The following is a 26,667-nucleotide window of genomic DNA, read 5'->3' as shown; positions in this document are numbered from 1 at the left end:
ATTAACACAGGGACGCAAAGGGCAGGCTGAGGGGTGGCCTTAGATGTGGGGGTGCAGTGGCTGAGATTTCGGAGAACTTGAGAACAGAGTACCAAAGACAGGCTGGCACAGAATGCTGGGGTGAGGACCCGGGGGTGAGGGGCAAAGCTCGGACACAGCTCCCCAGGCTTCCTTCTGCCAGGACCAGCCTATCTCGAGCACCAGCCTCAGTGCCTGAGCCTTGCCCCATGGGGCACACACCCCCACCCCGATGGCGGAGAGCAAGGACTGCATGGACTGGGGAATGTGGGCTTCTCCCAAACCCAGAATCTAAAATTCAGGCACAGCAAGAAGGCCTTGGTTCTGGGGACCCTCAGATGACACTGGCCTCCTTCCTCCACTCCCTCCCAGTGTTCCGGCCCATCCAGGCAGGCTGTGCTGTGCCCCCCTGGGGCCTCACCAGGCAGCTGGTGCCCCCAGGCTGCCTTGGCCTGCCCATCATGGCCAGGGCTCGGGTACCTCAGAGTCACTGCCGGGGCCACTCAGACAGTTGAGGCAAGGCTCCAAGACCTCATGCCAGGGGAGGACCATGGCCTCAGTGTGATCCAGCAGCTGGGTCATGACCCTGGCGAGGGGTGGCAACAAGTGAAGCCCCACTTCGGCCAGCTGCCCTCGCCTCCAACACACGGGCGCCCCCCACCCCACCCCAGCCCAGCCTCTCACCTCAGCGCCGTCAGCAGCAGGGTTTTATTGGGCCCGGGGGCATCCAGAGTCCATAGAAACAGGAGGAAGGGCTGGCTCTCCTGCTGGAGGCGCTTGAGGAGCGGCCTCACAGCGCCCCCTGGGCCACCCTCTCGGCACAACACGCGCTCCAAGTCCAGGAGGAGTTCTGCAGACGGGCCCCCCACCAGGGATCGGATCAGCAGCTCAGAGGACCCCTCCTGGCCCTGGGTGCTGGGGGTCTCCGGCACTGCTGCCCAGACGCACGGGAGGGAAAAAAACAGGGATGAAGGAGAGTCACACGAGCTGGTCAGACTGAGATGCGCAGATGCAGAAAACCACCCCCAAACTTTGCCCCCCCGTTGTGAGGACATCTACTGTTTCTACTCGACAATGGCAGACTTCTTTATCTGGCCCCAAATATTTATCTCTGTTGTCGTTCAGTCACTAAGTCACATCCTACTCTTTGCGACCCCATGGACTGCAGTCTGCCAGGCTTCCCTGTCCTTCACCAACTCCCAGAGTTTGCTCAAACTCATGTCCATTGAGTCGGTAGACTGAATATAAATCTAGCTGTATCCGAAAAAAAAAAAATCAGTAGGGCAAATGCTGTCAAGTTAAACAGCACAGTTCTAGTTCACGCCGTCCCACTACTCTCTTTGATCACTAAATGTGAGCTGTGCTGCTACACAAGCCAACACATGCTAGCTGTCACAGTCACGTCCCCTATACTACCGAGCACGGTGACTTCAGAGGTACAGACTAGAAGACACAATGCCTATTTTGATTTGCCTCTCCCATACTTCCAGGTTTCACTTGTTCGTTGAATACAGAGCGTTTCTTCCCTATAGTATCAATATTTCACATTCTAAGTCACAAACTTCTGTACCATAAGTTACAATTCCTCTACAGAAGGCCTCTCTAGAAGTTGTTTCAACCAACCTTGCAGTTACCAGGAAGAGTGGACCGCACCCAGCCCAGACAGATGGGAGCCCTTTTATGTTTAAAGCCATACAGAGAAGACCAATCTCCCTGCACCTATCCTAAACGTCCCCTCTCCTCCTGGTCAGGAAGTCCTACTTGAGACCTAACTTGAGCATGAAAGCCCTCATTCATTTCCTGAAGGGTCATTGTGTCTTTTCAGCAAGGAACTAGGATGTAAACCTGAGCCCTCTTGGCCACGGGCAGGGACCAGCTCCTCAGCATACCCACTACCTCCATGACGGTACCTGCGTGCTCGGGGCTGCCAGGCGGCTCCGAGTAACGATTGAGAAGCATCATGAGGATGGTGCGGGTGGTGGGCATGGGTTCTGTCCCTGGTGCTATGCCCGAGTGTCTAAACAAGGTGTCTCTCAGCTCGCGGGTGATGATCTGGTCTCCCAGTGTGTGGTGGTTGCACAAAAGCAGGTTGAGCAGGAGGAGGCCATTTCTCACCGCGGAGGAGCACCTGGGAGGAGGAAGGTGTCCCAGGAAGAAATTGAAAGAGAATGAATGTGATGAAGTAGGGAGGTGGCACAGAGGGAGGAGCCCTGCGGCTGGGGACAGAGGGGTTCAGGGGTCCCTCTGAGGCCAGACACCTGGCCTTTTGACCTCAGGTCACTCCTCCCAACCCTAGGAAAGAAGGACAGGGGTCTCTGATCTCTGGAACCTCCCTACCCTCAACCACTTGGCCTCTCTTCTAGTGCCACCCCGAGAGGGCCAGGGCGTTTCATCCAGAGACGACAGTGGGAAGGGAGCTTCTGCGGAGCACACGAGCCCAGGGCAGGGGAGTGGCAGGGCATGGGGCTTAACAGGAGTCTGGCATTCGGGAGGGGAGGTCCTGACCCCTCTGTGTTCAGCATTAGGATCACAGCAGCAGGGACAGTGAGGAGCAGGCTCTCGGAGTCTGGGCGGGTGGCCGAGTCGATGCTGGCGAAGATCTCCCTGGTCATCTGGGCATCAAACATAGGGTGGACGGAATCTTGGCCAGTGACAAACGTGGGGATCTCCGAGGAGCTGGCAATGGCCAGCATCTTCAGCGCCTGCGTGGGAGGTATGGAGATAAGAGTCAGGAGTGGGCATAGCCTCTGTGCAGAAGAGGGGAGAGAGCCGGGCTGCATTATAGACCTCAAACTCTGGGGCAGCTGAGCTGTTTGCAAATAGAAATGAAAGAGGCAGTGATGGGACATCAAAGGCTTGAAAAAAAAGGAAGAAAAGAAAAGAAAGCCAACCAGAAAACCCAAGGCTCCAGGATAACATGAGCTCGCAGCTTCTCTGTGCCAGCACCTAGGTTCACTGAGTGCAGGGGTGGGTGGCCACCTGTCCGCAGCGTCCCCTCCGGACAGAGCCCTTTCACAACCTCAACGTTTATTCAAGACTTTCCCTGAAGCCGTCTTCCATCTCACTCGGCCACTCCTCCCTTTGAAAAACCTCTCCCTCGAGTTTTGTAACTTCTTGTCCTCCTAGTCATCCTACCTCTCTGGAGCTCCTCTAATGCCTGCCCCCAAACACGGAAGCTCTGAGTCCCCCTTCTCCTCAAACTCTGCACCCCACTCAACCTCGGCCTCTCCCCCGCTGCTGCTACCACCTGTATGCCATCACTTCCACCCCCGTCCCCAGGCTTCCAAAGCCAATATCCAGCCCGCCTGGACGAGGCTACTTGGGTTGCCTCACAGGCAGAGTGGCTGGAATTACAGGAAAAAATACTTGGAATGTGCAAACATGTTGGCTGGTTGCCAGAGAAACTGAAATTAGGATGAACACTGAACCATCAGCGTGGAGAAGGTCTTGGCTGGTGAAAGGGCTGACTCTGGAGAGGAAACCTCATCGAGATGGAGGAAAAGAGAACTTACTCCTCAGGACGATCCCCTGGTGAGGGTTGGACCCATCAAGCAAATGCTACCTCATAATGAAGTTTTCTCCCTTTGGCTACATTACCCTCCCCACTCCAAGCTGAATTCTGGACACCTTAAGTTATAGACAAAATGATGCAATTCTGTTATAGGGCAAGAGTTTGAGTTTAGAAGCATTTGGTCATGCACTTTGAAAGGATCAGGGAATTCTTTGAGCAGACCTGGCCTGGACTAGGAATGCTTGGCTGCTCTGGGGAGAAGCAGCAGCAGGCTGGCCCCATAAAGGAAGAGCCTGCCCGCCTCCCCCAGGCACAGACTGCCCCAAGAGCACCCGCGCTCCAGTCCACTGGACTGCTGGCATCCACGCTCAGAACTGCTCTGGACAAGGCCTGCCTGTCCCCTCAGGGAGCCTCAGGTTAAACGGAGCACACACTGCCCAGGCCTCCCCCCTAGCCCGCTCCTCTGTCTGCAGCACTCAGAAAGCCGAATCTTCCTCCCCAAACGAGGGCCTCCTCTCCCCACTCCCTGGGCCCGGGGTTGGCAAGGCAATGCAGTGCTGGCTTGGCTTTACCCACATCTGGTGAGGAGGTATTTTCTGTGTTCCGGGACCACTCAGATAAAATGGCTAAAAATTACTCGGTCACATCGAAAAATTTTGTCTTTAATCAGACACTAGGTTGTTAACAAAAAGCCCTGGAAAAGTCAACATATCTAAAAATCCAACCTGACTTTCTCTGCACATCTCTTCCTCTTTCAGAGTTCCCCACTAGTGAATGACCACTCCATCCACCCCTGCTGCTCAACTTTAAACCTGGGAGTCGTTCTCAGAAACACCTTTCTCCTTGCCTCCACAGAGGCGTTTTGTCTCCTGGACTGTCCAGCTGGATCTCCTCCATCCCAACGTTTCCTCCTTGTCTGAATCACCAGAGAACCTCCTCAAGACCAGCAGAGCCCACCCCTGACCTGCCCACCCCGGTCATCTCTCTACCACCAGGCCCAGTCCACTCACCGCCAGCCCCGCCTGCTGCACCAAGACGGAAGTCTTATATTCTTGCATGCAGACCAGCACAGCATAGATGCCGCCCTCCCTGGCAAAGAGTGGGCGCCACTCGTGCTTGGTCATGAGCAGGTAAAGAAGGCGCAGAGCCAGCACCACCACCATCTTCTCTCCCACCTGGTTGGTCAGCAGCTCCACCAGCGTCTTCACCAGCTTCTCTCTGAGAGAGAAGAGATGTCAGGGTTTCCCATCCCAAGAGTCTCGCCTGACTGCCTGTCCAAGCCTGTCCACGAAGATGCAGTCCATCCCCCCTCACCCCCTCCATCCTACCCGCCCCACCTCAGGCTCCCTCCTGCTGCCCGCTCCTCTGCAGTCTGTCTGTCTCAGGCTCTTCTCATCGAGTAGGCAATATAGCAAAAGGGTGATGAGCTCTGGCTCATCTTTTCAAATAAATCTATAAATTCACCATAATGTTAAATCAAAATGCCCACAAGGGCTTCCCTGGTGGCTCGGTAGTAAAGAATCCACCTGCCAACAGCAAGAGACACGGGTTAGATCCCTGATCTGGGAAGATCCCACAGGTCATAGAGCAACTAAGCCTGTGAGTCACAACTATTGAACCCATGGTCTAGAGCCTGGGAACTGCAACTACTGAAGCCTGTGCACCCCAAAACCTGTGCTCCACAAAGAGAAGCCACCACAACAAGAATCCCATGCACAACTAGAGAGCAGTACCTGCTCACCATAGACAAAAGTCCACACAGCAACCAAGACCCAGCACAGCCAAAATAAATAAATAAAATGCCCTTAATAAAGAGAAAAATGTTTCAAGCTGACAAGTGCATGAGAGTATGGTAGCCTGCAGGATACTCTTGCCCTCAGCCTTATGCTGACAAAGACTTTGTATTGAAATATTTTTGTTTCTATTATGAATAAGCTATTTCATTACTGTTGCACACCAGATGATGCATCTTGATGTAAAATATAACTAAAATCAAGAGGAAAAAAAAAGACAGATTTAGGCACAGAAAGAGAAAATAAAATAGGCAAGATTAATCAAGGACTGGCTGGAAAGAAAAAACTGTAGTCTTGCCTACTACTTATCAAAATAAAAACTTATAATAACTAAAACTCTGGAAATACAGGGTAGCCAAACAGATGAACAGATTAGAAAAGAGAGAAGGGCAGCATCTCAGGCAGTGAGGACAGCAAGGACCATGCAAAACGTGAGGCAGAGACATGTGGCTATCCATCTGAAAAAAGGAAGGCTGGAGCTCTGCTTCACTCCACTTGCAAAAATAGACTGCAAACAGATTTTAAAATATATGTGAAAAGTAAAGTCACAGATATTTTTAGGAAGTATAGGAAATATTTTTATAGTCCTAGAATGGAATAGACCCTCTTCAAACCTAGGAGCCATTAAAAAAAACACTGAAAAAGATAGCAGCATGAAAATCTAAAAGTTTAGCATAATAAAAGATACTAGCCACCAAGTTAAGACCCTGGGCACCCAAGCTAGAGAAAGGGTCAGGTGAAAACGCAGATCTGAAGGGAAGGAAGCAGCGTCTGCAGAATCCCAGGGTCACAATGAGCATCACAAGAGGAAAAAAGCTGGACTGACATTTTTCTCCCCTGGGGCAGAGATGGTGAAGTTGGTCTGGGAACTAGGAAGGTAAGGAGGACAAAAAGACAAATCCTGAGAACTAAGGCAAATAAAAGCACTGAGAAGGTTCTGTGTTTTTTCTTGTCTTTTGTGTTAGACAACAGGGATTTGTTCTGGGGTTTCAAGGCCTGGAGGTGCAGGGATCCTGGGGCCCACAGAGCCCTAACCCACCAAGTACCGATGGGGACCAGCGGCCAGAGCACTAATGGTCCCTCCCATTGTAGAGCTGCTTTCTGTCTTCTCTCGTGGGCCTTACGATCACTACAATGTGAATCAAACATGTTTTAAAAATATATCCCCCTCTCTGGAGCCCCAATTTACTGTAAACAAGTTAATACACAGAGGTGATGCACATGAAAAAAACAAAGAAATATGTAAGGATGTTTACTGAAATGTTAACAGTGACTATCTCTGCATAAAGGCTTTTCAGATGATTGTTATTCTCATAATTTTCATTTTCTTATAGGGATCATATATATTACTTTATATTCAGAAAATAAAGTAAATATGATTATAGAAGAGACAATATTTGGAACAGAAGTAATGAATTAATATTCAGAATGTCTGTAAATCAATTAAAAAAAAAGACAAAGACCCAGTAAGAAAATGGGCAAAGGATAAGAATATTTATAGGAGAAGAAATACAAGAAGCTCACGCAAATATGCCTAACTTCTCAAGAAATTAAAGACAAAAAGATACCAATCACTTTAAAATTTGTCAATCTGATATATTTTTGAAAATGATAATAGCCAGTGCTGGCAAATGTGAGGAAAAATAGATCCCTTAGAACACTGTATGTGAGAGAACAGGCTTGTAGTTGCCAAGTGGGGGAGGAGGGTGGGAGAGGGATGGACAGGGAGTTTGGGAGTAGCAGCTGCAAGCTATTATATATAGGATGGATAAACAACAGAGTCCTGCTGTATAGCACAGGGAACCATATTCAGTATCCTCTAATAAACGATAATGAAAAAGAATATACAACTGAATCACTATGCTGTACAGCAGAAATTCACATAACATTGTAAATCAACTGTATGCTTCAACAAAATAAAATTTTACAAAATAAGGCTACATTTGAATTTGGATATAATCATATTGCAGAGTCCAAGGCAGCAGTGAGAACGAGGCAGCACCACGTGGACGGACATACTGCATGCAGACACACTGCATGCAGGCAGAAAGCTGCAGAAACAGGCAGAGTATGATCCCATATACTAAAACCCAAACGCAGAAAACACAGTAATATAAACCTCTAGAACGTCTGAAGGATATGTGCTGGGATGTGTGACAACAGCAGTAAAATGGGACTTTGACTTGTCATTCTCTGGATTTTTTAAAATAAGAATGCAGTGGTGTACCTTTTGTAACTACGAAGTATTTTTTAAAAATTTTAGGGGACTTTCCTGGTGGTCCAGTGGTTAAGAATTTGCCTTGCAATGCAGGGGACGTGGGTTTGATCCCTGGTCAGGGAACTAAGATCCCACATGCTGAGGGGCTTTAAGCCCGCAAACCACAACTACCGAGCCCGTATAACACAACTAGAGAGTCCACGCACCGCACATAAAAGATCCTGCATGATGCAACGAAGACCCTGCATGACACAACTAAGATCTGATGCAGACAAATTAATTCATTAATTATTTTTTAATTTAAAAGGAAGAAAGTAGGGAGGGAGAAAAAAAAATACTCAAAAGCCAAAAGGACCTCCATTTGAATCCTGATTCTATTATCTGTCATACTGGGCGGGTTACTTAAATTCTCTAAGCCTCAGTCCCTGACCCACACAGTGGATAAGAATAGCATCAGGTTTTCCTCTGGAGATGGGAGGATTTAAAGAGAGAATGCTTATAAAACTTTAAGTACAAGGGCCTAGCACAGAACAAGTGCTCCAAGAATATTAACCATCATATAGTCCACCTTCCTGCTCAGTTATGCCTCAGGCTGGCCCTTCTTTCCCCCAGCCTTTATAACTCTTGATCTCCTAGCTCCTTCCCTCCCTACCTCTATCCTCCCCAAACTGACAGCTTAAACCATAACCCCCTCTTCCCTCCCCAGGGTTCGAACCTCAGGAATCTGTCAGGACGGACCAGAGGGTGGTCTCGCTCCGTGACCTCCTCCACGGCTTGGGAGAGAGCACAGAGTGCTGAGAGCTGCAGACTGGTGTCCAAGCTAGAGATCTGCACAGTGGCCACGACTGCTGCCACGTACTGGTCCAGGGAGCTGCGTGGCCCAGGACCCCGCAGGGCTCTAATCATTTCTGAAAGTCGTGAGGGAAAGGCGGCGGCTTAAAAAAAAAACAACTGTGGCATCTTCACCTCGGAAGTCTCTAACGGTCATGCCCAATTATCCTAATGATGTTTGAACACCCTGTTCACTACTGTAGCTTGCATCCAGAATGCTCCCAACTCTGTGTGAGGGATTTAACAGTCAGGCAATGAAGATGACGATATTCTAGAAGATGGACCCCCTTCTCTAGGGACACTGAAGAAACGCAGCAGTGACTGACTGTACATAATCAAGGTTCAAGGAAGGAAAATGCATGCACGCTTCCAATGCACTTTCTCACACAGAAGTGATCTTGCTCCACAGCGTGCTCTCCCCACAGACAACCCACTTCTCTGGGGGGTACTCAGGACTTGCTCCCACCTCTCTGCCCTCCCCGCCCAGCCCCTGACTCACCACTGGCTGCCTCCTTCAATCCGGGGGGCAGAGCCATCCCCTCAGTCACCAGAAGCTGGTTGAACAGCTGCGAATCGCTCTGTGCCATGGGCGGCTCAGTTTTTCCCTTGACCGGCTCTGCCTCTGCCTTGACGGGCTCGGCCTTCACTTTGGGGGACTCGGTCTCCTCCTCTGAGAAGTTGGCGTCTGACTTCGACTCCTCTTCAGGATCCAGGGTACAGGAGTGACTTTGTGAAGATGACGAGCTGCTCAGAGCGTCGGGCTGCAGCCCGTACTTGGTGTAGATCTGGGAGTTGAGCAGGTCGCTGAGGGTGCTGCCCTCAAACCGATTCCTGAGAACCTGCAGCAGACCCTCTGCCATGGCCACAGGCACAGAGATTTCACCCAGGGCCTTCTCGCCCAGGCTCTGCCAACAGAAAGGCATGTACTTCAGGAAGGAGCAGACACCAAGGGCCTGGGGACAGTAACAGGAGGTGGGCCACCTCCCACTGGCGCCTTACACTCTTCCTGCCTCCTAGACCCTCCCAGCCTTCGCCTCATCCCCAGGGAAGGATTCCTTGGCTCTCTAAGCTCTAAGCTCTCTAACCTCACTCCACGCTCCCCTAGGCAGTCCCACAGGGTGAACTACCTGAGAGAATCCCAACTCCAACCCCACCCCAAACCCCCCCAGGTATCTCCGGGCTGTAATACCTCATCCAGGTTCTCCTGAAGACTCTGGAAAATTGGCTGCTGGTCACATACGTCCAACTTCTTGATGAAGAAGAGCAGCTCCCACCACTCAGCCTGGGTCAGGTAGCCCAGTTCCCGGTTCTTCTGAGGCTCGGGCTGGAGGTATGGCAAAGAGTAGAGCCCGTCCACCGGCTTCCAGTCCCAGGAGGGGAGTGCTGGGGAGACAGGCAGCAGGGGCCTCAGCCTCCACCGGGGGACTGAATGGATTTCTGAACGTCTGGGGCAGTTCCTGGTCCTGAGGGGGCTGCATTCCGCCTGCTCCTCCTCTGTTCAGACACGGTGTCCTTGTCCCCTCCCTGGCTCACCTGTGCCCAACACAGCAGCCCCGGCCCCCTTCTCCGCAGCCGCTGAAGCCGTGTCCTCAGCTGTCTCCTCAGGACCCAGGATCTCCAGCATGTACCAGTGTACCCAGTAGGTACGGCCCGTCGACTGCCAGAAGACCTGGTGTGGAGGAAGGGAGACAGACAGAAGGAGAGAGAGGGCTCAGCCCTGAGAACCCTGCGCTGGGCAAGCTGGAGAAGATGGCCAGACCCAGACTTGGGGCGTGGAGCCCTCAGGGGCACACCAGGCTAGGCCTGGGAAACCTCCAGCACACAACGCTCCCTTCCCCGACCAAGGTGTGCCCTGCTTCTCCTCTCTTCCTAACCCGGAAGGCCTCTGCTCCCACACTCCCTCCAAGCCCACTCCGCTGCTGGGGGTGGGGATATCTGGATATATCAGTTCTGCCTCCTGGTCAATGGAGTCTCTCCTCGACCTCACAGCCCACACACTCCTGCCAGATTTTCCCAGCCCTCCGACAACCCCTCTCCATCACTGACCCTCTTGCCAGCATTCCGATTCTCTGGGGGTTTTCTGCTGGGTGGCCTGCCAGAACCCCCAGCACGAAGCATGAAGCCCCAGCTATGCCCCATGCAGACAGACCCCCAGCCATGGCCCTGCTCACCTGCACAGGGGGCACGCCATTGTTGCTCTGCCGGAACTCGCCCTCGTCGCCCGCGCTGATCTCCTCGTAGTCATCCAGCATCCGCACTCGCATCCCCGGCTGCAGGGTCTGCTGCACGTACTCACCATAGCCACTAAGGCTAGAGAATTCAGCGCGCTGGCGGAAGGCCCGCCCTTGCCTCCTGGGGGTCGCAACGATGGTGGGGAGTAAAAGGCTGGGGCCTGAAATGCTGGGCTGAAAGATGGACCGGGTCGGCCGGGGTGGCAACGTGCCCTGTTGGCTGAGGTTCCGGGCCCAGCCCATGCTCCGCACCAGCTCCGAGATAAGGTTGCCCACAGCCATACTGAACTCCAGCTCCCGCTGCCCCCGGCTCTTCTCCCGGCCCAAATCCTCCCTCGAGGTTGGGGAGCCTCGGTCTCCGGCCCCCTGCTCTGGACTGTTATTCAGCTGATCCAGCAGGGAAGTGACACACAGGTAGCGTTTCACCAGGGAGAAGAGCAGTTTTCCTGGGATCTGGAGGACACAGTCCATGGTGTAGCTTCCTCTTCTCCCAGCTCCCGCCCCTCTCCTTTCCCTCGATATCAGCCTCTCCAGAAAAAGACAAAGGCCTCATCCCCACACCTGCAGTTCCCAAACTGTGACTGACGTAAGAAACACCCAAGGAATGCCTTAAAACACAGACTCCTGGGTTCTCATCTCAGAGACTCTGAGTGGGGAGGATAACATGAACCTTCATTTTAGTAGGTTCCCCAGGGGGCCCTGGTGCTGGTGCAGTCCTGAATCACATTTTCAGAAATCATGCCCTGGCCCTTGTACACAGCCTTTCCCCTACAGCTGCAAGGGTACCTGAGGCAGGTGAATGCCCTCAAAGGCCATGCAGTGCTCCTCGGAAGACGTGGTCTCTGCAAACAGTTCCAGCAAAGTATAGCGGCTGTCAAAATCCATGTGCTGCTCAATGCCGTCTTGTTGGCTCAGTGACAGAAGGACGTGAGCCCGACTCCCTGTAATACACACCGGATCCGGATCTTCTCCTGAATCCCCACTACGCCTCCCCACATCGCCTGCCCCCAGACTGTCTATCCTCTACCCCAGAGGCTTTCAAACTTCTTTGTGACTGAGACTCCCAGAAACAGATACATTTCACATAGTCACCTGACACAAGTGTACACTATGTGAAACTGAAACATACATTTCATACTACAAAGCTTACACTACTAAGTGCTCTGAGCTAAGGTTTCACATTTTTAAGAAACGTTGGTTATAACCCATGAAAGTGATTTCACAACCAACTAACAAATCTCCACCAGAACACGTAAACTTATTCCCATTTCTTCTCTGCCACTGCCCTGAGAATAGACAGCTAAACCAGGTGCTATCATTCTATCCTGTTTCTGCACCTGTGATGGCTTATTAATCTACATTTTCCCTTTGCAATGAAATTGATGTCTACCAAATACTAGGTGCTCTTACAGAGCTGGGAAACCCCTCCTCTTCCTGTTCTTACTCCTGTGGCCCCATCCTCTCCAGGGGCTCCCTTCTTCCCATGGCTGTCTCTCACCAGCATCGTGGGCTGCCAGGGCCTGCAGCATCTTGCCGGCACTCCGACGGATCTGAGGCTCGGGGTTGCACAGCATGTGCATGAGTAGGTCCAGGGCGCCCGTCTCCCTGAAGACCCCAGTGAGGGGCCCGATGCTGGCATAGGCGCTGAGCACATGGATGGTGTGGAGCACAGCGGCCGTGAGGCTCGAGGTCCCACCTTCTGCCAGCTGCCGGGCAGCCCTGCGCACCAGCGCACGCACGTCGGCCTCCATCTCTCCCATGGCCACGTCATCCAGACTGCCTGGGTCTCGGGGAAAGCTTGCTGAGCCCCCAGCTGTCTCGTGCTCAGGTCCCTTAGATAACGCCCGTTCACCTAACAGCATGGGGCAGCTGGCGTAGACCTCGGGGGCTGACAGCCACATGAGGATGTGCTCTGCCTTGCCCTCCTCCACACCCACTCTGCCCACTTCCCCACACTTCAGGACACTCCATCGGATCAAGTATTCAGGATGCCCATCCTGCCCTGGCCGCTGTCGAAGGAGCTCTTCGGGATATGCTTGCAGCCGGGGCCCCAAGGGCACCATGAGGTCCCCAGTGCGCCGTTCTCCCACCATCCTGACTTCCTGGGACACACAGGGAGAGAGACAGAGGCACTGTGGGAAAGAGAAAAACCTACGTGAAGGGGGTGGAACCTTGAGCCGCAGACAGGGTTGGGGGTGACTGGTAGGCTGCATGGGATTTGGAGGCCAAAGAGAAAAGGCCAAGAATAGGATGGAATAAATAACCTAAACACACTTTGGGATTTGTAAGAGAAGGAAAACGGAGTGAAAAACAGCGACAGAAAGATATGAAAAGGTTTCTGAAATGGAAGAAATTACAAGAGAGGAAGAGAAGAATAGAAAGCAAGATAACAAATTGAGCTGATGGTTAATCAGGACAACAGGACAGCAGCCTGTTGAGACAGTGGGGCCAGAACAAGTCAGGAAAGTCAGGATGGAGAAGGGGCAGAACAGGGAGCATAACTGACAGGTTAAAGCTGGAATGTGGGTATAAAGGGCTGGGTCATGGCAGATATTAAGAGAGACTAAAAGGAGGCAGATGACTGGATGAGAAAAAGGTATGAGAATATCGGGAAAGGGAGAAGGGACTAGGAATCCAAATAAAAGTATGGGAGGAAAAAAACCAAGTCCCACCCTGCCCTTATGCTGTATGTATGGTAAGGGTCTAAGTTAGGTAGATCTAGATGGAGGCAATAATCATGGAGTTGAAGGGTAGGGAATGAGGTCAGGAGACAGTAGAGGTATTAAGAGAGGCAATATAGTACAGATTCAGATAAATGGGACTCTGAATTCTGGCTCCTTCACTTCTTATATGCGTACTTTTGGACAAGCCTCAGTTTTCTCCTCTGCAAGATAATATTTAAACCCAATTTACAAAACTGTCATAAAAGCTTACTAAGATCACTATATATAAAGCATTCAGAACGGCCTCTAGCATACAGTGAGTGCTCAGTAAACAGAATGTAATACTACTATTGTTAGCGAGGGAGAAGGTAGGAGCAGTCCCCAGGTAAGTAGAACGCTACTGTGTCAGAATAAGATTATAAGTAGGTGCGGAGTGACGGCTACGTTAGTGATCAGGGAAAGATATGAAGCAGCGTGGGGGCAAAAGGGAATGGCGAAGATACGAACGGACAGCAAACCCAAATGAAGAAATGGTGATCAGAGCAGGGGTCATGTTGGGGTACAGGGATAGAGGATGAGAGTATAAGAAAGGCGTGAAGAGGAGGGGAAACACAGGATGTGGCTCTCGAAAGGGGCAGGGGTCCAGATAGCATGCGGGGGGGTTGGGGAGGAGCGCAAGACAGGGAGGTAACCAAGTGATGTGCGATGGACAACTGATGAGCGGGATGAAGTAACACAACCGGAAAGGCCTAAATGGGGCGAGAGGAAGGGCTGGAGAACAGGAGCAATAAACTGAGATGTGGAGGCGAGGTCTTGGTTGCGGGGATGAGACAGCAGGTAGGCGTAGGTGGCAAGTCAGGACCGACCTTGCAAGCCAGCAGGGGCGGCGGGGGAGGCCCGCACCCACCACGAGAACCGGCTTGGGGGGCGGAGGAGGTGGGGGGGCGCGGTCGGAAGAGGCTGACCGGACCGACCGGACCGAGCGAATCTCGGCAAGACCTGGCTCCTGTCGTCAGCGCCACGGAGAGTGGGCAAGGACCCGGGGAAGGGACGGGGCAGGGGCTGGGAGGGTGCAGAACTCTCCTCTCACCTCCCACTTCCCGGCTCAGCCCTCGCTGGAGCCCGGCGCCGGTCCCGCAGTCCTTGGCCCCGCCTCCTCCGCGGCTCCCTTCCGGGTCACGCCGCCAGTGCGCGCACGGCCGGGCGGCTACGGGTGCCACCGCGGCCCACAGCCGAGCGCGGCGGCGGCACGGCGCGTGGCGCAGCGTGCGTAGGACCCGCGTCTGGGGGCGCGCTGCTGCGGAGCCTTGGGGTCGTGGTAGCGTGGCCCCTTTCTCCGCAGCCGTAGGCCGCCCTTTCTATTCCAACATTGGCTTTGAAGCCCTCCTTGCCCTTTACCGGGTCTGCCTTCTTCATCTCCCACCGAAACGCACACTCCCATCCTAGGGCTGTCCTCTTAGTTTGCTCTAGGTCACGTGACCGTGAGTTTCCCAAACCCGAGGCTTTGGATTGGTTGCGTTCTTTTTCCTGTTAATTAAAATTGCTTCTCTCTGTGTTGACCTAAGCACCTAGCACAGCTGGGGCCGAAGATGAAGGCCCTAACCATCATCCCCGATGTGTTCCTTAAGTCAAATCAATCGAGTTCATCAGCCCTAAAGCACCCCTTTGCGTTTCATTAAACAAGACGCTTGTTTCTCAGAACGTTTGTGTTCATACCTCCCTCCCTCCAATATGGGAAAACAAAGGCCAAGACCCCACAGTCTGTGCACAAAAATGATACATTTATTGAAAGAGTATTTTTTTCTTAATACAAAAGAAAGCTCTGTACATAGGACTGTGACCATGTCCACTATTCCTGGGTCAGCATCCCAGGGGAAGTAGAAACCACTAACATACACACCCCACATTCGCACACACACATTCACTCAGGCAGGCGCACACACACACACACACACCCCAGAACCACCAAGGAAGGGAAACACCAAGGGTCGCTGCACATAAAAATGCCACCTCATCCTTGAGGCACGCATGTTCTCCCAAGGCCACGCTCACACGACACACATTATAAGCACTTTGCCTAATTCACTCACTGGGTCTGTCTTTTGTGGGAAGGAGAGGAGGAATTCATCAAGGTCTCCTCCCCATTGTGAGGGAGAGGGGAGTGAGTGAGTGATGGTGGAGTGAAAACAAGAGTAGAGAAAAGGGGCTGGGCAGTTGCAGACCTGAGTCCCAAGCTCCCCCACTCTCTGACCCCTGATTTGCCATGCCCCAATCTGTAAGCCACCCATAAGCCCCCTGCTATCTTCTGGAGAAAGCCAGAAAGATGGCTTCCATCTTGGCACCCCAAACTGGGGCAAGACAGCAAAGGAGGTTAGAGGTCCGGAGGTTCTCAAACATGTCGGCAAATCGTCCCCATGATAACTAGGCTGTGTGTAAAAACTTCCCCCACCCCTTCACCTAATCACAGAAGCAGTCTTGTTCCTACTCAAGGCAGACCTAAGGGGTTAATAAAACTCCACCCCCTCCCCCACTGCCCTGTTCTGAAAAAGCTCCCTCTCTGATACAGGTGGTGAAGGTAGGCTCTGACACAGGGTAAAAGACCCTTCCCCCTATGTTGGGCCACCCTCAAGATCTACCCCAAAGGGGGCAGAGGGGGTGGGGCACGGCCCCTGTACAAATTACATAAATACTGAGGTTACACTTAGAAAAATAAAGTCATTTTCTTCAAGGCTTTTTGTCTTAATTTTAAAAAGTTACAGTAGCTGCTCACTCCCTGGGAGAGCTGCCATTTCTGGCTCCCCTAACCCCACACTCAGCCGAAAAGCTGCTCCCATTTCTTCTGACCCCCAATCCTGCCTCTTGCCCCCTCCCAGACCCCACCCTGCTCACTGCAACTTGGGCCCCAGGCAGCTGCAGGCCTGGAAGCGCACAAGGCTGCAATGCCCATGCGTGTGGCACAAATGAAGTCAGTTGCCTCTGACACCCTCCCACCCCCCACCCACATTTGGTCTCCCTCTTCCCTCTCCCTAGCAACAGCCCTGAAGGGCAAAAAGAGGCCCAGAGCTGTGGGTCACCCTCCCCACCCCGTTGGGCCATGGCCTGAGGGCCCCTCCCCCGGTTTTCTCCTGGAAACAACCCAGGACCGGGCAATCTCCCCCCCCACACTGGCGAGCCCCAAGCTCATGGGGTGGCTCTGTCCCCAGAGGCCCAGCCAGTTCTGGGGAGCCTAAGGGCTCCCCAGGGAAGGGGAGCTTGGGCAGGGAGGGGGACGAGAAAAACGCCATAAAAAAAAGTTAAATATTTTAAAAATATATATTTATAGATTTGTTTTCACTTCGTCTCCTCAAATAAAAAGTTCAAAATCAACTTTAAGTAAAGCAGCTGGGAGGAGAGGGGGGAAGACAGGGGGAGAGGGAACATGGGTGGTTCCCTCCAAGCCAGCAGCCCCTGGAGTTCCGAAGGGAGCGGCAGGGCAGGGCAGGGCAGGGCAGGTCGCCCTGGGAATCTGCTGTGCTGGCGCACAGGCCCCGCTGCTCAGGAGCTGTAGGGGCCACGGGCACGGCTTGAGGGAATAAGCCCCATCTCTCCAGCTGGCTCCCCGAGGGGCAGGGGGCGGGCTCTTTTGACCCAGCCTGTGGCAGACACAGTGCTGACGTGGGGTCAGCAAGGAGACTGGGGAGAGGCCTCCCGGCTGCTTCCTCAGGGGGACACAGTGCCTAGTCCCACAGAGACCTGTGTGTGTGGTGGTGGGGGGCACGGTCCCATCGGGTAAGCTAATACTCATGGCAAACATGGAGCCAAGCTGGCAAGGGGAGTCTGAGGAGGGAGGGCAGCCCCACCGTCAACAGAAATGGGAGGCGGAGCTAGAGGCGGGGAGGGGAGAGGCCGGGGCGGAGGGCAGGCTGGCCCATTTCTTTGGCTGGAGTGAGAGGGCTCAGTCCTGTGGCTGCCCACGCTCCTCCCCGCCTCCCTCCTGCAGCCCGTCAACATGTGTGTAAAGAAAATGTGAAAAGGCAACAATAAATAAGTGGTGCCATCCCTTGGGCCATCTGTCCAGGGCGGCAGGGCGGATCAGTCACTCTTGGTGCTGTGGGCGGCGTCCAGGTTCACCACCTGTAATTCGGTGAGGTTGCTGCTGCTCCCGGCCTGCTGCCCTATCACAGCCATCTGGAGGGAAGGGGGTGTGTAAGGAGGAGGTGGGGGGCTGGAAAGGACCGGCCAGCTCAGGCTGTCCCCTGCCTGCCTGCCCCTCTGCCCACCACCCAGGCCTGATCAGGAAAACAGACAGGCCTCCCGGCTAAGGATCTTGGCTTGGACCACCGGGTAATGAAATCCCCCAAGTCAAGATAAAGAAGAGGCTGGCTGGCTGGAATGGAAGGTGCTCCCACCTACCTGGTGAAGCTGAACTGCAGAAACTGGGATTTGCACTGTCCCAGATGGTGCTGTGAGGAACACCTGGGGGACACCACCTGCATGAGATAACCACAGGAGAGACTCAAATCACTTGCTCAAGAGAAACTTCCAGATCTTGGAGGTGTGTTGGTAAGTGCACAAGTTGACTGAGTGAGTCGCAGATTAAGTGCCCAAGGGTGAGTGTCCAAATGTGTCAAGTGTGCATGTGAATGTGGGTGTTCGAGTGCGTGTGGAAGCATCTGTGTGTGTATACATATAGGTGTATGTGTGAGTGTGTGCATGTGAGTTGAGGGGAGGCATGTGAGTGTGTGTGTGTGTGTGTGTGTGAGGGAGGGAAGAAATGGTCCTCCTTTCTGCAGCCCTGCCCGACTCACCTTGCTCCTGGACCTGGCTGTGGGACACCTGCATGGTGGATGGCGCCTGGGAGAAGGCATTGAGCACAGTGAGGCTGCCATCAGCCAGGCCCGAGGTGGGCGCATACATCACCGCATGGGGGCTGGGGTACATCATGTGGCCGCCCACAGTTGTGGGCACAGATGACGTCATGATGGTGGCAGGCAACGTCACTGGCAAACACAGACACACGTCAGGGAGGTTGGCACTGGTGCTGACTGAGAGCCCCCATCCCACCCCCAGGAACTCCAGGCCTCCAGAGCCCTCCCGCCATTTCCCAGGTCGAAACCTAGACAAAGCTCCTTCCTCTGTTCCCTGTCATCGACTGAGAAAAGCCTTATTTTTTCTTGAACACAACCGCACCAACCTTTTAGTGTATCCTATCACATCGTTCTATTCGATTATCTATCTGCTTTGTTCCAAGACCCCAAGGCCCTGGGAAAAACAAAGATTACAATGACTGACCCAAGCCAAGGAGACTCAGATACTCTTCTCTGAAAGAGCTCCCTCATCCCATTTTTCATCTGTTCTCACTCCTCTTCTCTCTTCCTCAACATGCGGCTAACAGAACCAGCTTTTAAAAAGCACTTCTCCAATGTTAATGTGCATACAGTCACCGGGGGATCTTGTTAGAAGTGCAGATTCTGATTCAGTAGGTTTGGGGTGAGGCTTGAGAGTCTGCATTTCTATCAAGCTCCCAGGTGATACTGGTCCTCCTTCCACAGACCAAACTTTGTGTAACAGGGTTGTGATTAACAAGAACTTCAAAGTAATTTTATTTTGAAAGTGTCTCATCATTTCTAAAATGACTAGAGACATGGAGGGGACTTATGATTACTCAAAAGCTAGGATACCCTCCCACAAGGAGACAACTGCTCTGTAAATCCTTCCTGGCAATTGAGCAAATATGTGTCTGTGGGAAAGGAACTTCTTTCTGTACCTCAGGCTCTTCACCTGAGTGAGGAGGAGAGTGGCTTCAACGGTCCCAATTTCTTCCTGAAATCCACAGCCCCACTGCAGGGCAGGATTCAAAACCAGCCATCCTCATCTGACTTTCTCATAAGCAATAGGGAAAGGGTTAGCCCAAAAGATTCAGTGTCCACATTAAGAAATTTCCTGACCTTAGTTACAGGATGGATAATCCTGGCACCTACTGCTAGGCCTCATGCACGAGGCAGGGCAAGGAGGTGACGGAGTTTCAAGCTATACCTGTCCCGGTGGAGGAGGTCTGCGTGAGGTCTGTGCTGCTGTCGCGAGAGGGAGACGCTTGCTGTGGGGCCTGGTGCACCTGAATGGCCTGCACTGGGACCTGCTGGGCCACTGCCCCACCTATAAGACACAGAGACTTACTCGTGCTCTGTCCTACCCACCCACCACCTTCACCAAGCTCCCTCAAACACCCCCAGGCCCAGGAGCTGACATTCTATCCCCAACTCCCATCACTATCCTTCCTGAGAGCCAAAGAGGCCCCTGAGGTCCAGAATCTTATCTCCAGGGTCTTCCATACTCTGTTCTTGCCCTTCCCTCTTTCCCCTGCCCTAGACTCTTCCTCTGCCCTCTTTGGTTGACACAGGAGCAGGCACCCATCCGTCAAGGACATGATCTGCCTTCCAGTCAAGGTAAGGAAGTGGTAGAATGTCTGCTGTCCCTGTGGCAGTGGGGGCACAGGGCTGGGCTTGCTAGGCAAAGCCCGAGTGTGTGGTGGAAATTTACGGACAAGGACAGTTCAAGTCCCAGGGGGGAGGGGCATGCCTACCAATGAGACATAAGAGGCTTCTCTCAGGCTCTGGCCCCTGTCCACCCTCCTTCTGAGTAAAAAAAGACATTCTCCTAGCACCAGCCCTAAACCCACTCTTAGCATGCTCAGTGTACCCCTTGTGACTCACCGGGCATGAGGGTGAAGCTGGTAGGCAGTTGCATGAGGCCTCCGGAAGAAACGGGGCCGCTGCCTGTACTCTTCAGCACAGTCCCATTGGCACTGCTGACAGCGCTGGGGCTGACGCTAGCAGACACTGGTGCCAGGTAGTTGGTGATGGGAAAGGAGGGGCCGCTGCTGACTTGCATGGTGGTAGAGGTGCTGGGTGCTGTCTGGATGGTGGAGGTGGTACCTGGCAGGTTGGTGACGGTAAACGCCGGCTTCAGTGTATCCTACACCCAGAGTAAAGATGGGGTGGTGAGCCTCTCCCAGATTCTGCTTCTGAGACAGGTTTTTCAGTTTTTCAGGGAACTTAGGGTTTGGGAGCGATCTTGAGGGGTCTGGCAATGAAGCACCAAAGACTTTATTCATTCAGCAAATGTCCTGGGAATAAACTAACCCTACCACTAAAAGATTGGGGAGTCTAGAACACTGACTCTCCCCTCAGGGAGCCTTTGTTCTTAGAAGAAGGAGAAAGCCACGAGCTGAGAACCAAGCCCAGAGAACTGAGGGGGACTCAGATCCTGGAGGTGGGTCAGCGCCGGACTTTGGCTAAGCAGTGGAACTCGAAGCCCCTGATTGGCGGAGGCGTTGCTAAGGCAAACAGTACCGCTTCCTCCGATTGGCCAGTTCGTGAAGGGCCACCCGGAAGGTGGAGCTCCCCAGAGCAGTAAGGGGAGGAAGCCCCGCCCCCTCTCCTTACCGGGAAAAGGAAGGGGGAGGCGTAACCAGGGCCGGCATCCCTAACAGCCGAGTGAATACACTCCCTAACGTGCGCAGGCCCGGACATCCTGAAGAGGAAGGCGGCTGGCTAGTAAGGTAGTCTCCAGCGTAGCCAATCAGCCGGCCTGCTGACAGTGCTGGCTTCCCAGGAACCTGGAACCCATAAGTGCTCCCTTCCTATTCCCGGGCGACCCAGTCAGCCAGGAGGGCAGGGCTAAGCGACGCCCCCGCCCCCAGCAGGGAGACAGCTGGCGGGAGGAATGCAAGAGCCCTGCCAGGCAGGCGGGCTGCAGGCGGGAGGCCGGCGTGGAGCCGGAGCCGGCCTTATATGGGCACGGAGGCCGCCCGCTTATCTAGGGGGCCGGCCTCCTGTCAGGATAGCGAGTATGGACACCTGTACCCTAAGTTGCAGGGCACTAACCCGGCTCCACTCCACATCAGTAGGCACCTATCCACCTGTCCAGGCCAAAGGAGAAAGATCCCTTCTTCCCCTCTCTGCTGGTCAGGTCCCTCCCCTTCCTTCCCCCAGACAGGAGACCCAAACACACCTTGGTCTCCCCACTGCTGTCGGACTCCGACACCTGGTAGGTGAGGTCTGTCTCTTCAAAGCCGGTGGCACTCATTCTCTGGTCTGTGGTGGGGTCTGAGCGGGGTGGAGAGTCTGGCGAGTTGAGGCAGGTCTGAATCAGTGCCTTCCCAGTCTCACTGGTGATCATGGGCTGCAGCTTGCGGGTGGCAAAGGTATACACATGGCCTGTCTCACTGGCCACCAGCAACAGCACCTGTGTCCCTGTCAGCGTGGACAGCTCATAGGCCTGGGGGGAAGAGGGGAGGAGATGGGCAGAATGGCAAAATGTTTAATCGCTACCTTCCTTGGCTAGTAGGAAAGAGAGGGAAGTACACAGTGATCTCAAGCTCCCACTCCCATAATGACCTTCTTCTCCAGTGACTCTAAGGGGGTCCTGTCTGAAGGATATCTGAAGGTTAGCTGAAGAGTAGAAAAACCCCATGCCCCTCCTTTGAGGAACAGCCCCATTGACCAGCAGATAACCCAAGCCAACAGTCACAGCTCCTGGTGACACAGCATATAACCTCAGCAGACACAGAGGGGCCCAGGGAGCTGCTTCTCACTCCAGCTTGGTGCCAGAGCCTCATGAAGAGATGGCTCCCACCACCTCCTCACCGTCACAGGGACCAGGATGAAGTCACTACTACACTGAGTGTCACATAGATGTCAGGGATAAGGAGCCACCTAAAATCTAAATGTTCCACATTTCTTTCCAGAAACTGCACAGGCACTAACCTGTTGCCATTTTGTCCTGCTCTATAAGACTCTGCTCCCCCTTTTCACTTTCTTTGCCTTGATGCAACAGTGTCTGGAGTGATGGGAGATGGCAGCTAGATTAGCAACTACTACCCTGCCATAATACCGACTCGATGGACATGAGTTTGAGCAAGCTCCGGGAGTTGGTGATGGACAGGGAAGCCTGGTGTGCTGCAGTCCATGGGGTCACAAAGAGTCGGACATTGACTGAGCGACTGAATTGACCCTGCCATAAAGCCAGGAAGGGGTCTTCAAGGATGGCCCCATAGGTGGCATCCTCAGTCTCAATAAAGTTCCACAACCCACTGGAAGCAGCCTTGGTTTCTATATGGGATGGATATAAACACCGGCCAATGTTTCCAGAGTTCGAGCTTCTTGTTTCCCAGTTCCTCTGCTTCCATCCTTTCCCATATCTTCTATAGCCCAAAGACGACTCCTTTCCTCATTCTTTTCACTGGATAATCAGCTAGAAGAGGAGGCATTGCTAGCTACCTCTGCAAACCTTCTCCCCAAACTCGGTGCACCGATTTTTCCCTAGGGCTGGAAATCCCATTTATCCCAAGGGCAAATGGTTCTGAGGCCTGTCCTGCAGGGAGTGTGCCGGCTTCCAGTAGATGCACGAAGACCCATGGCCATCGCAGGACTTGGTTTCTGATGCTCAGGGTAGCATCCGTTTTCCTGCCCTGCTCCCTTAACTGGGGCTCTTGAGCCCGATTCGGTCATCAGCCCTGCCGGTCCTTCCAACCAGCACCACTCTAGCAATGCCCACCTTCCTCCCACACACGTTCGCTCATTGTTGTTATACAGCTCCAGCCTCTTCGCCCCCATACCTTCTCATCTGTTCCCTGTTTTTCCGGCGCCTTCCCCGGAACACCAGAGAGCACAGGACCTACTGACCCCCCGGTCTCATTCACCACCTCCCCGGGAGCCCCGCAGCCTCCCAACAACACTCTTCACTCCTCCGCTCTGCAAGGGCCCGGTTCCTCTCTCGCGCCCGTCACTCCCACCTCGGCGCCTTTCCTCTCTTTTCCGGACATTCGCGGCATCTCCCCTCTCCCCACATTTCTCTGGCGGCCCCTCCCCTTTCACCCTCCCGGGGCAACAGTCAACCCCTCCCACACACCTCCTGAGGACACGCCGCCTCTCACCTCCGCCTCGGCTCTGCCTTCCTCCCGGGCTCCCCTTGCGCGTCCCCACCCTCCCGGGCTCCCGTTGGCCGGCCAGCCTCCCAGCCCGGTACCTTCTTCATGATGCCCGTCTTCCTCTTGCTGAAGGTCGTGTAGCGCCGCAGCTTGTTGTCGATGAACTCCATCTTGATCTTCACGCGGCCCCGAGTCTTCTTACCCGGCTTGGCCCCGCTCACCGCGCCGCTCACCGGCCCGTAGCCCCCCGTGGCCGCCGCCGCCGCCTCGGGCCCACCGACCACAACACCGAGCTCCATCTCGCTCAGGCTCCGCTTCAGGCCGCGCCGCTCGGCGCCCAGCTCCTCCTCTTCGCCCGACTCCGAGTCACCCTCGCTGCCGCTGTAGAGGGCCCCCGCGGTGGGCGCCGGAGTGGTTGTCGCTGCTGCTGCAGCCTCCCGCTCAAGGCGGCCCGGCCCGAGCCCCGCGCCGTTCCCGGGGACCCGGCCCCCGTTAGCCCCGCGAGTCCCGCCGCCTCCACCGCCCGGCCGCCCCGTCGGCGTCCGGTTCAGGCTGCCCCCCAGGGCTGAGCCCCGGCCCAGCGCCGCCGCGGCCCCAGCTTGGCTCGGTAACATGGCGCTCAATGCAGGAGGGCGGACGGGCAGTCAGCGAGGAATCGGAGCCGCCGCCGCCGCCGCCATCGGCTTCCCGGCTCAGCCCGGTGCTCCCGCTGCTGCTAATGCTGCTATCGCTGCCGCCGCTACCGCTGCGAACCCGGGGCCCCTGCACGCCCGGGCCGACCTGGGCCCTCACTTTCCTGCCCCTGTGGCCCGGGTTGCCCCAGGCCGCGCGGAGCGCCCCCTGTCCGTACGCTAGGGCGGCGCTCCCGGCGGCCGTCAGCGTCCCCCGGGGGGCAGGGGCTGCCGGCCGCGGCCGAGACGGCGGGTGGAGGGGGCCGGGACCACGCGCTGGCGGCGAGGGATCCCCCGACCCTTCCCCCCATATAAAGAGATACAATGTTTCCTTTTATGGCGAGGCCGCTCCTTATATGGTGAGCCCCTGCACCCCCGCCCCATTGGTCCGCTGTTCCGGCACCTCCGCTCCCCATTGGCCCACAGGGGGCGCTTATTTGCATAGACATACCGAACTCGCTGCTGTCATCCCGCGTCAGACCGCGACTCCAAAAGGGGAGGAGCCGACGCCTCTTAAAGGAACAGGAGAGGAGGTACGACTCCGCCCCTCTGGCCAGAGAATGGTAGAGAGAATTGGGAGGAACCTGCGGAGAGGAAGCCTGGAAGAGCACTGGAGCGCAGTCTTGCGGAGGAGAGGGAGCCGCACTGGGAACTCGGCGCTGCAAGGGCTGGAAGCCAACACTGGGATAGTCCCTGGGTGGATTGTGCGGATTGCAGTAAATTATATGCAGCCCAAATTCCCAGGGAGTGCAGGGATTAGAGCACTTCCCCAAGCCTTCCTGAGGGAGTCAACGTTACTGGCCGAGCAGTGGGGGCTTGGGTCCCCGCTGTCCAGACTTGTCGCGCCGCGCGGCCTCTCGGCTCCAGAAATTCCCCTCCCCCCAACCACTTCCTTTCCCTTTCCCTCTCTTTTCAAGGCGACGACACTTTCCCACCAGGACAGCTCCCCTGTCCTCATTCATCATTCTCTATACTGGTTGCGGGGGGCGGGGATCTTTGGCAGACGTACATCTGGAAAAGACCCGGGGAGACAGTCGGCCTCCCGGTCGCCAGTGGGGGCAGGGAGGAGAGATGAAGATCTGTGAAGACTTCCAGCTGCGGGCTGGCCTGGGGGAGGGAGTGGTCCCAGGGATAAAGCCCACCCCCAGCCAGTGCAGAGCCCTGGGAAAAAGTGTAGCGGAGCAGAAAGTTTAAGCAAGCAAGTGAACACACGCGCGTCACACACACACACACTGCAACACACACACCCTTCTCTTAAAAACCAAGAAAAGCCCATAGAAGGGGGTGGGAGGGAGTTAGACTGGAGTGCTGCAAAATCCAGGTTTACAGTCTGGGTCTGGTTCTTAGCTACAAGGCAGTGAAAGTAGCTTGAATTTCACTATTACAGAAATTATTAAAATCTGAAAGCTGCCTCTTCCTAGCCCTGCGCCTGGAAACAAGTGTTTGACCTCTCCAAACTCCACATGACTTCACTGTTGGTACCCATCCCTCGAGGTTCTTAATAAAGATTAGATGAGATACAGATTACAGTGCAGTGGTGGTCCAAGTGGTGAGGTAATCACCTTATGTTAAAGGGGATGGGAGAGTGATGATTCCCACTTTAAATTACTGTAAAGATTAAATAAAGCAGTTGGTGGTGAATCAAGTGGTAGTGATAGGTATATTTAGTATACTGCAATTTAGTATACTGCAGCCAGCATGTAAATTATTATTAATATAATGGGTCTCACACACACAAAAGAGTAAATATTATGGCGTAAAACTTCTCTTTGCATTATTTTTAGTTTGAACAATATAAAGTTGCCACTTTATACGTCAAGGGTGGGATACTCTCGATTTCATACAGTTCAATGTGTGTGTACTAGATGACAATGTCAACTGCATATCGTACTGTGAATTGCAATCCAAGGACTTTGAAAAATACCGAAATTAAGTATGTTCAAGATTTGTGAGATATCATGTGTATACATACATACATACATGCACAAACATAACTAAAAACACAGCTTGTTCATCAAACCCCTAAATACAGGAATTAAGAGCCCTCCTCATCCCCCTTTCCTAACAGTTTTTTAAGGAGTTTTTTCCTCCTCTTTTCCTACTTTACTCCACACAACAGGTAGTTAAACATATGGAATGTGTTAGCTCAAGAGGAAGAACAGGTCAAATAGATAAATAGGTTCCAGACGGGCTTCAGGGGCCACAAATGGTTGCTTGGGATTTGTCTGAGCCTCACAGTCTTACAACCACAGCCTTCGGGATTCATTCTCACCTGGCTTCTAAATACTTTCCTGTTTGAGACGCCTAGTTTAGACACATAAAGGGTGGACAGCCCACTCAGCAGGGAACCACAGCTGTCTGCCACGTCCACAGGGAAGGGGGTCCCCAATGAGCATACTCGGCTTCCCTTCACAGAGGTTTATGGTCTCCCATTTCACCCAACCCCAGTTAGTGCCACCACCAGTATTAGTGCCACAGCTCCTTTGCTTGCTTGCCATGGCTTCATCTTCATGACCCTTTGTAACCAGAGCTGGGGGGGCAAGGAGGAGGGGGTAGACCTCCACCCACACCACAGTACTGCAGGTTCAGGAAACAAAACTGCTGATTGTTGGATAAAGTTAAAGTGAAAACTGGTTCAGGGACCTTCCTGGTGGTCCAGTGGCTAAGATGCCACGCTCTCAGTGCAGGGGGCCTGGGTTTGATCCCTGGACAGGGAACTAGATACCACATGCTGCAAAGAAGATCGAATATCCTACCTACTGCAACTGAGAACTGATACAGCCAAATTAAAAAAAGACAAACACAATGATTAAAAAAAAAG

The 26,667-nt window shown here is 53.8% G+C and overlaps 2 protein-coding genes across 17 annotated transcripts in view; both read right to left on the bottom strand.

The window, feature by feature from the left end:
• Window positions 1-14,748, bottom strand: part of CUL9 (cullin 9) — a 34,980-nt gene extending 20,232 nt beyond the window's left edge. For 7 of the 13 annotated variants that reach the window (XR_014061850.1, XM_081518782.1, XM_081518787.1 and 4 more), the window contains exons 1-13: window positions 14,356-14,748; window positions 12,101-12,734; window positions 11,389-11,543; window positions 10,543-11,055; window positions 9,905-10,040; window positions 9,561-9,754; window positions 8,871-9,276; window positions 8,256-8,448; window positions 4,540-4,747; window positions 2,524-2,720; window positions 1,929-2,146; window positions 703-952; window positions 499-604 (exon numbers count right to left, since the gene is read on the bottom strand). Coding sequence is in view for 12 of the 13 variants with exons in the window: in XM_081518782.1 (XP_081374908.1) it covers window positions 499-604; window positions 703-952; window positions 1,929-2,146; window positions 2,524-2,720; window positions 4,540-4,747; window positions 8,256-8,448; window positions 8,871-9,276; window positions 9,561-9,754; window positions 9,905-10,040; window positions 10,543-11,055; window positions 11,389-11,543; window positions 12,101-12,695 (3,171 nt within the window). In the remaining variant the exon portion in view is untranslated. The remainder of the gene's footprint in view (window positions 1-498; window positions 605-702; window positions 953-1,928; window positions 2,147-2,523; window positions 2,721-4,539; window positions 4,748-8,255; window positions 8,449-8,870; window positions 9,277-9,560; window positions 9,755-9,904; window positions 10,041-10,542; window positions 11,056-11,388; window positions 11,544-12,100; window positions 12,735-14,355) is intronic. The other 6 variants (XM_081518784.1, XM_081518790.1, XM_081518791.1 and 3 more) reach the window with 3 other exon arrangements.
• A 277-nt stretch (window positions 14,749-15,025) lies between these two features.
• On the bottom strand, window positions 15,026-26,667 carry SRF (serum response factor). Of its 4 annotated transcripts, none has more exons than XM_081518795.1 (8): window positions 24,076-26,667; window positions 23,274-23,727; window positions 21,258-21,524; window positions 19,958-20,219; window positions 19,281-19,400; window positions 18,053-18,244; window positions 17,658-17,734; window positions 15,026-17,432 (listed from the first exon to the last, which is right to left on the bottom strand). In XM_081518795.1, exons 1-8 carry the CDS (start codon window positions 24,228-24,230, stop codon window positions 17,337-17,339), a joined length of 1,623 nt encoding a protein of 540 aa, XP_081374921.1. In that variant the 5' UTR covers window positions 24,231-26,667; the 3' UTR covers window positions 15,026-17,336. The 4 variants fall into 4 exon arrangements, with proteins under 4 accessions (XP_081374921.1, XP_081374922.1, XP_081374924.1 ...); XM_081518796.1 differs by having other exon boundaries at window positions 23,274-23,740; window positions 24,089-26,667; XM_081518798.1 differs by having other exon boundaries at window positions 23,274-23,602; window positions 23,889-24,139.

Source organism: Giraffa tippelskirchi, chromosome 8, assembly GCF_054371585.1.
Source record: "Giraffa tippelskirchi isolate mGirTip1 chromosome 8, T2T-mGirTip1v1.2.pri, whole genome shotgun sequence".
NCBI lineage: Eukaryota > Metazoa > Chordata > Mammalia > Artiodactyla > Giraffidae > Giraffa > Giraffa tippelskirchi.
Note: the sequence above shows the minus strand (reverse complement) of the source record. Positions and strands in the feature narration are given on the sequence as shown.

Excerpts from the sequence above, each read along its gene's own strand:
- SRF (XM_081518795.1), bottom strand. The coding sequence starts at position 24,230 with ATGGGGCGGGGGTGCAGGGGCTCACCATATAAGGAGCGGCCTCGCCAT. Across the intron at positions 19,401-19,957 it reads CAGCTTCACCCTCATGCCCG|GTGGGGCAGTGGCCCAGCAG; the intron begins GTGAGTCACAAG and ends TGTGTCTTATAG. Across the intron at positions 17,433-17,657 it reads CTGCAGTTCAGCTTCACCAG|ATGGCTGTGATAGGGCAGCA; the intron begins GTAGGTGGGAGC and ends CCTTCCCTCCAG.